The 9,794-nt window shown below is 34.7% G+C and overlaps 1 protein-coding gene across 1 annotated transcript in view; it reads left to right on the forward strand.

Annotated features, from left to right (window-relative positions):
- Window positions 1-9,794, forward strand: part of LOC105623391 (rap guanine nucleotide exchange factor 2-like) — a 37,572-nt gene that overhangs the window by 2,120 nt on the left and 25,658 nt on the right. The window contains exon 2 of the mRNA XM_012204785.1: window positions 2,654-2,729. Coding sequence (XP_012060175.1) covers window positions 2,654-2,729 — 76 coding nt within the window. The remainder of the gene's footprint in view (window positions 1-2,653; window positions 2,730-9,794) is intronic.

Below are 9,794 nucleotides of genomic sequence, written 5' to 3' on the forward strand. Positions count from 1 at the left end.
AGAGAGAGAGAGAGAGAGAGAGGCGCTTAGACATATAAGATCGTTGATAATGAACGCTTGGCTACACCATTGGTCTTTGTTAAGATCAGAGCGAATTGTAACGAGCATCTCCTGCGGGTATATTTCGGGAAAATGGAAACAGAAAGACACGACTGGACAAAAGTTTGTGCCGAGACTTCACACACTGTTGTGGAATATAAAGCACACGCGACATTCGAAGCGACGCGCGCGCTTTGATTGCTTCCATTACAAAAGCGGTTGTCGGGAAACAAATTAAAGGTACATAGTGAACCGCTTGTTAAACCATTGGAAATATCTGTATTGCTTCTGTTAAATTTCGCTTTCTGTATTCGGTTACCGTCGGTTCTCTTTTTCGATTATGTGTGTGCGTATGCTCTACGTATAATATCATCATATAGAAAGTTATTTTCAATTTGTCGCTTTATCTATCTGTACATACACACGCGCGTGTGTATGCGTGTGTGTAAGTATGTACATGGACGCACGCATTTTTTCCACGAAACATTTATTATTCTTAATTTATTATTCTAAATATTTTTAGATCATATTTGTAGAAATAAAACTGAAAAGGGATTTATTGTATTTATCAATCGTCTCTGATGAGCGGAATGAATATGCAAATGTTAAAATGTCAAAATTTTTTATTTCTCAACAAAATTTTGAAATATCTCTCTCTTAATAGTATGTAGAATTAGACATACTTACTTTAAGGATTAAAACTATTTTTTGCTTATACTTTCGTGCAATTTAAATTCATTCTAATTTTTCAAAATTTATCAAAATCATCTTTTGTTCAATCGACTGAATAATAATTAGCGCGCAATCACAATTAAAATTAGATAAATATTTTCGGCAAGATCGATCGTTCTGTCTCTAAGTAGAGGCGGAAATGTCGGCGCACGTGCAGAAAACGGATGACCTAGATGCCTAACGAAATAATTATAATCCTGAGGAAGCGAAACGAGCAACGCGACGTTTACAGGGTTAACTCACGATAGGCTTAAGAGACGGAGAAGCCGAGGAGCGTCATCCGCGTCGAATTTAATTTTCTGCGATGTACGAATACACACGCACACGCGCGCGCTCACACACACACACACACACACACACACACACACACACACACACACACACACACACACAGAGAAGACGAGCAATGCGTTACGCATGCGTTACGCGTGCGTTACGCATCACGGTTTTGCTTGTGTGTTAAGTCGAGGGAGGAGCGGGATAACACGCGGGTCAACAGCCTTCGACAACCTTACGGCCTTCTGCAACCTCTCTTTCCTCCTTCCCTTTACCCACCATCTTGGTTTTCCGATTCTCGGTCGGTCGAACATTGATGTTCGATTCACGGTCGTCACCGTTAAATTTATAAGAGGACTTTTCGTGATGATATCTCCAGATATGAAAAAGCAAAATATCCCGAGGGGAAAGACAATTTTATTATTAACGATGCAATTGTCCTTTAATTTGAGCGAATTTTATTTTGTTTTTATTTTATTGTATATTTCTTTGCTAAACGTGAATAGAAAATTGATATTGTCTATATATTTCATACATATTCTACATTGGATAACATTATGTAATTTCTTTTAATATTAAATTTGAATAATTTATGATCACTTTCAAGGAAAGATTTTATCTCTTGATCTACTATGTAAGTTGATGTAAGGTTTGATGTCATGCTACAATACTTTTTATTAAGAAAAATGATTTCGATTTGGGCGGTCACATTTCAATAGCTCCCGTCTCATATATAACCGCAGATTTTCCCTATCGAAAATTGGTTGAGCCATTATGGTTTTATATCTAATTTGAGGAGTGCCCTTTTCGACGATGGGAAACATCTGTTGATGGCGTCGCAGCGTCCAATATTGGTCGTAGAAGTGAATACTGGGGCGTAGAATGGCGTCACGGCATAATAATTGTTTGCACGAACACCCTCGTATTGTCGTTTGAAACAATACGAAATTGAGGGATTTACATGATAAATTTGAAATCTCTCCCCCTTCCCTTTTCCCTTTCTTTTATCTCCATGAGATACGATATTCAAAAGATGCCAAATTGTTGACTTTCGACAAAATGCTGTTATTTTTATTTTACAGAATAGGTATAATACGAATACTTTATTCTGTGGTTACAAATCGATGATCAGTACGAGACTGGGATGCGGTTATACGTGCGACTTATCAAACTTTTCGAAATCGCTATCAAGTATAATTATTTATTACAAAATTTGATTAGTTACACGCACAGCATTTGTATGGTCACCGATTTGTAACTATGTTAACGACTCAAACAAATGAATTAAAAAAAATTTGTTTAATCCTATACTCTAATATACTTCATTCTCTTTTTATATTATATAATATATAATAGAGTATTTTTTCTTTAGAAGCAAATAAGTCACATTTGACATTGAGATTTATGAAATTTTTACTTCCAGATTTATTTATATAATAATATTTTATCGCAAGATATTTATATTACATTTATATTACATTTTCTATTATGAAATTTCACAAATAAAAATTTAAAAATCTAAAAATCTGTATGGGGAATATATGATGATATCTACATAACGCGATCAATTTTTTGATTAAAAAATGTGTTTTTATCGCTGTTGCAGCTTCGGGAAGCGGACGGGTGGCAGCGCCAGGCGACCCAACGAATGCTTCGTCCTCGAGCCCTCCGAGATGATTGTCGTAAGTAAATCTTTGTTTTGTATTTGTGCTTCGATAGAAGTGAGATGGAAGAAGAAACGGTAAGAGAGAATGCGGCCTGGATCGTTAACATTTTCGAGAAAGTTTAACCACAAAGGAATGCTTTATTTATTCAGTTTTACAAAGTTCCTGCGCGCACGCACACTCACAATCGGTTTCAATCAAAACTGGGCGAGCAAGCGTAATTTTTTTTTCTGGTTGGTTTACCGCGGAACGCGAAACAGTCGTGGCGAGCGTTTACGAGATATTCTCAGAGTACCATGCTGTGCGAAGTGCAGTATAAGCGGCGATATCGCGCGGTGAAAAGACAATGCGCTCCGGACGCTCGCGAGACAGAACGTGGCGGACAGTTAATCGATAGTTTCTCTCTCGGTATTATGCTCAGGTTGAGAAGAGTTTTGGAATCCCCCGTCACGTTCCCATACTTAGCTCGCTTTATTTCGTTTCCAGCGGCGGTCGATTCTCGACATACCGAAATTAGGGCAAACTTTCGAGCAAAATGTACGAGACTGACGATCACGAAAGTTTTGATGAAAGTTTTGCTTTTTTTCGCAAATTGTGGATCTCCAAGATATTTCTTTGGGATACAATCTTTGAACGTTCATTCAGAGTTTTTGCAATAGAAAATGTTTATAAATTTTGAGCCGAATGAAAGAGATGTCGCTATAACTCGAGATAAAATTTAAATACATTTTATTATTCATTTTGTATAGAATCTTTTCTAAAAGTAAATTTGTACGTTAATAATTATAAGGATAGGAAATGAAAAAAGTGAATAATAAATAATTGAAACAATGTTATAATTTTTTCTGTAAAGGAAAAGTGGAATGCTATTGCAGTATGTAATATTTTCCTTTTGGATTGCTTCGTGCATTTTTATTAAATTATCCTGAAAATGTGAACGACTATCGTGTAAGCCAGGTTTAATTTCGTTTGTAGTCTCAACATTAATTGCAGAGTTGCGCGGAATGTTCTGATATTACAGGTGAATTTTATTCGAGCATACGAAGTTGCGTTGGAAACGCTGGTTTGCGTCTCTAATTACGCTATGTGGATAGAAAATTAAGTTTCTGATTCGAGCTGCCATCTGTAACCACATTCTAAACTGTTTTACCGACAAATTGCGTGACACTACTTGCTGATAGTCGATTAAATCATATTAAGATGATGATAATTTATGTTAAAAAATAATTTAAAAAAACATTTTTAACTACCTGTGCTAGCATTTACAGCAAAATTTATAGCAAAATATATTTTTTGAATATCTTTCATTAATTTTTCTTTTTCATTTATATACAGATTATCTTTTACGTTGTTAATTCTATTATACTAAATATTTGTTAAAAGAAGAAATTCTCTTAATGTTTAATGTAACTTTCAATGTAAATTTAGGTGACTTTAAAAAATTATGATATCTATTTTCTAATTTTTTATTCTTGATTCATAAAAGATTTTTTAAAAATCTAGTTTAATATTATTAATTTTTTTAATTCGTAAAATTTCTAAGAAGCTACTAGCATTACGTAAACATATTCGACTTATATGATTGTGACAGAAGGGCGTAGATTCTATATGGATCTGCTGGATTGAACTGGTTTAGCATTCAATATCAATCAGATTCGGCTTTCAATTACGCGCCCGGCTTACTCGAATACAATTTGTATTCGAGCTCTCTGTATTAATCAACGCACTCTATACCGAATTTTCCTTTACTCGAGATAGTTTATCAATGGTTACATCGCTTGTAATAACCATGCATATTGTTCCCTGCCGTATTGAACTTTGAAATTTTGCAGCGCGAAACATTTGTTTTGCACGAGTTGTTATTTCGAAACGTTAATTATAAAATTTATTCACCTCTGGCGGACTCAACACGAACCTTTAGCCAATCGTGGAATCTTTTTCCATCGATATTTTTCTATACAATAGAAATAAAATAACACAGTTTACTATAGAATTTGATAACACAATGTAGTTTGCTTTTTATTTTACCGTTTACCATTTATTATACAACATTTATTTTAGAGATTTTCAAGAAAAGATCATAAAAAAACAATTCATGCAAATTAATCATAGCTCTGAAAATATAAAATATGTAAAAATCATTTATTTTTATTTTTATTTAATTTTTTTTGCATGCAACGCGAGATGTAAAATATCGACAATGATTTTTATCATAAAGATAGCACATTTACCGGTTTTGACAAGTTCCGGGCGCGTGCTCATCGGCGATGAGTTGAATTTTTTTTTTTTTCATGTAACATCAGAAAAAATATCGACAATACCATGGCAGGTACCATACGCATAGTTCACGTGTGTCCTCCGGCGACTCTGTGACCTGTACGCGAATTGGACGTCTGACCTTTAACCTTCCTCCCGTGATATTGTGGCACTTTATCCCTGCCATCGCTCCGCTCACACGCGCCACCCGAGAGCTCATTGTGCGGAGTTTCATCGTCGACGCTTGACGCTTCGGATGAAGATTAATCATCGCCAGGAGTCTACTATATCGCACTCTAATGCTAAAAAAAGTGAAAACCATAAATATGTATTTTATATGAATGTTAGAAGCTCGCGGATATTTTTCTCTTCTCTGTCATCAGTGTCATCAATTAATTATTTTGGAGATATCACGTTTCGTAAATGTCAAAGGACCAACAATTCGAATTACAAATAACAGAACAAATCTTCCGAAGAGTTTTTTGTGTTATTTTAGTCGCACGGGTTATTTTCTTTACTTTCTTTCCACTCAATATTTATTTTTGTAGTCAACGAACGAGAGTTAGTAGTGCTAAGCCTAAGAAAATGCTATTATTTGTGTTGCTTGGAACATAAATGGAGCATTGGATCGTGCAGGATGCGGACATTAATTGCGTAACCGATCTCTACATCCTTTGCTTTGATTCATGAGCGTGTGCAATTTTCAAGAAGCTTATCTTTAATGACGAAATAATGGGCGGCTGCAAGCATGTCGGCGCCTGACACTGCGTTTATGATATACGCAAATCGTCTTTGCTCGTTAATTGTGGAACTCGGTCACCAATCACGCGACTCATTTGCACGCAGCAAAACAAAAAAAAAACACCGTTAACAGATTGAAAAATCGTAAATGAATAATTGTCACACACATAAAATATTATTATCTAATATTTAAAAAGTTTTATATGGTTATCATTCAATTGTATAAATTCAATTGTATAAATTTCTTGTAGTTTGAAGTTTATCCATATTTATCGATTTTTCTTGTCTTTCAAACGAATAGATTGAGATCTTTTTGTAATCGTTAAAAATTTCCATTTACCATGTGTGCTTCACACACATTCTCTTCAGAAGAGAAAAAAGAATATCATTTTATTAAAATTATATGAGAGCGATCGATGCTCGCAAAAATTCTTCATCTATGCTTTTAGGAGAAGTCAAGCTGCACGAGATTCTTGTTATCGGAGAATAACGATAATTAAAATGAAGCTATCGGCAATTTTCATTGTATGTTGCATTGTTTATCGGAAGTAAATCGTCATTTATGTTTTGGAAAGTAACGAAACTTGCGGCATGATGATATCGCTTTTCATGCGAATGAAAAGCTATCCCTCAAAGGGAAATCTCTTATTTATGCAGAAAAGTATGCGCGCGTATCGGCGAGGTCAATTTCCATAGGAAAATCGATAACCGGAGGCGAATCGATCATTATGGCCGCCGTACGAAACGAACAAATACGGAAACTTCGCTTCTACCTGGAGATCCAACAAGTTGCGACTATAATACCATTGCGTCGCGAATAATCCGCTCAACAAGCATTATTCTGTTTCCGATCGCGTACATTTTTCTCGCTTTATCGTGCAAACTGTCACTATAGTACTAGGCTATTCAATGGAAAAATATTCTGTGCAGATTTGCAAAAAATGGAGAAAACTACACTGATATAGTAGCAGTGATAGATGTAATAGAAAAAATAATTGCACATGATTGCAATATTGCTATAATTTCCATATCGATCTGTTCTATGCATAGATGTAGGTATATATGCATGTTCTGTGCACCCAATTATGCAATTGTATACAAATTGCGATCTTTGTGCCATGATTATTTCTCATCGACCCAGATGTAAACGAGTTCGTTAAGTCTCTTTTTTCGATCTATGACACAAGGGGTAAAGTATGGATTTTCAACAAATCCAAGTCCAGTGATAACATATAATTGCATCATAAATATATGGTCATGGGAATATTCGTTATAATATACGCGCATACATTTATGTAAGAATCATAGCGAACGATGCCACATCCGCCATGCGTAAGCGCGTCTTTGGATAAGGATTCATTACGGAGATCTCTGCATACAGGAAGTTTGAATATAATCGGAGCCGTGACTCGTCATGGTATTACTCAGATTTCAGTTTTATCTCCAGACTCTTTTTAACACCCGCTGCTGTCCACGAAAGGATTTCTCTGCAGAATATTTATACGCAACGTATACTTAGCGTTAAATGTAACTACTTAATATTCATGCAACGTTGAATGAGATTTTCATATTAAACAAGTAAAACTCGTATAAAAGCGACTTGACTTAATTTTATACAAATTTTTTTTAAACTTTGAAGAAAATAATGTAGTAATAATATTGTATAATTTTATATATATATATATATATATATATATATATATATATATATATATTAATATTTTATATGCATATAATGAATTACACATATATAAAATATATTGAAGATTCGTAGCGTTCTATGGTTTTTATAGTCACAATCAAATCTAGAACAGTGATATCGTTGATATGATGAGTGATATAAAACGTTAGGTCCGAGAATCAAAGATTTGGTCGTGTATACTCTGACATATTGTACTTTAGATGAACTCTAACCGTGTCTTCTCCTTTGACATACTTTGCCATGTTTATCCAACAACAGTCTGCTATTGTATTGGAGTTTATTCTAACTGTTACTGTGAAATATACTATTACAACATAGTTTGTATTTCATTTATAGGCCATGTTGGCCTTTCTCTTTCTCTCTCTCTCTAATATTCTGGCATTTCCTTTTACACACCGCATCTCTCTACAATTGTCAATATATATTATGTAGTTTTTATTAATAAAAATATTATCTTGCAATTACGTAAATATTTTTATACACATAATTTTTACCGTAACTTATTTATACAATACATATTTTCAATATACAAAAATATAATACTAGATCTTTCATATTAGAATCTTGTATAGTTTCCATGCAAATTATGTAGCCATAACTCCATTATAAATTATAATATTGAAGGGAAAGGTATAACTCGTTCATACAGCTTATACTGTGAAGTTGCGGGGGCGACAGAAAATGTCAAGTAGGGTGACAAAGCGGCGCTTGTAACGCCGACCTATTTTGAATAGCAAACTCAGTTGACATAACCGGGCGATACAAAGGAAGCTCATTAACCATATCATAAGTATATACAGTTTTCGTTTGTTATGGCTAATATTTCGTGGAATCGTGGCGCGAGAACGACGGATGGAACGCGGGATTTCTTGGACTGACAAAAATGCTAAACCTCGTACCGGTTTCGCCAGAACGGAAAAATGGAAAAAGCGAAAGAAAGCGACCAGATCCGCTCCGAAAATAAATCCCCGTCCAGACGTGTGTCCCTCTTCTTCTCCGGTTTATGTGCGAGCGAGGCCACGTACAAGAGCTGCGTGTTACTTTTTTTTCTCTCTTCGCTTGTAAATTCCGCCGGACGTCTACGCGATTCGAATTTACGTCTCTTCTGAATAGAAACATATTTCTGCTGCACGAATTCTTGATTGTGTGACACAGGTTTAGGTAGCTTTGCATTTTTGTGAATTTCTTAGCATTCATTTTGACGATTCTTCTATCTTATATAGAGCCTTCAGTTATCGATTGAGACAATCGATCCAATTATTATTGAGATCCAATAATTGTGTTTTGACAATAAGCAGCTCAAATAAGCAGCTCACGCTTACATTTGCATGTCGCTTACATTTGGCGCGAGATAAAACCGTAATCTCTTGATATTGTATATATACTATACATGCATAATTATTTTTTAAAGTAATATCAACATTTTTTACAAATATTTTTTTATAATTTTTCAACATTCGTTAAGCAATTCCTGTTAATTTTTTATTTAATTTTATATTGTAATGCATAAATTTATATTCCAAAGTTGCCATCGGCACACGAATAATTGCTTCATCGGAAATCTCTTATTAATCAAGACAGTTGGAACTTTGAATCTATTTGCCGCGGCTTGTCTGCGAGAGTATCGTATTTTCTGGCCCTTTCTAAACGACGTTCAAAATCGACACTCATCCGGCACAGGATGTATGCTATCTCTTTTCATTATTGAAATACATCTTTAATTTCCTTAGTTTAAATCATGATACTATAGAATTATTTCTCATTATGTTGGACTCACGTGTCTTGGAACTTTAGTCGTATGATTAAATGAGTTCGCCGAGCGCATGTGGCTTATAAATATCATTTACCTTATTATTTTCGAAATCGAATAATACTTTTACTGCTTTGAATAATACTGCGGTTCGCATAAATTTTTATCTCTGTGTCCAGATCCATTATTAGAATTGCAATTTACTTCATCAGGGTAAGGAATAGCCTGTATATACGTACTTCCGATGTATACAAGCTGCTCCTCGCCTTGATGAAATAAACTGCAATGTTTACAAAACGTTGGCATTCTAATAATTGATCTGAACACCCAGCATAGTTTCTGTATATGTAAAAAGTACCGTGGAAATCTCAAAAGCAGTACTTTTATTCATGCCATTCATCCGTCTCTATTAATATTATATTCTAAACAGCACTGTTCTCAAACTCAAAGTAAAATACTTATACTTATCTTTGATCACATAATCATATACATTGCATGTATACTTTGTTGGTGAACACGCAAGATTATTCAGTGATCTTGGAGGCGATGAATACAAAGCGTCATCAATGAAGACATATATATGGTCGTATGACCCAGATCTCTCCCTCTCTCTCTCTCTCTCTCTCTCTCTCTC

Source organism: Atta cephalotes (genome assembly GCF_000143395.1).
Source record: "Atta cephalotes unplaced genomic scaffold scaffold00056, whole genome shotgun sequence".
NCBI lineage: Eukaryota > Metazoa > Arthropoda > Insecta > Hymenoptera > Formicidae > Atta > Atta cephalotes.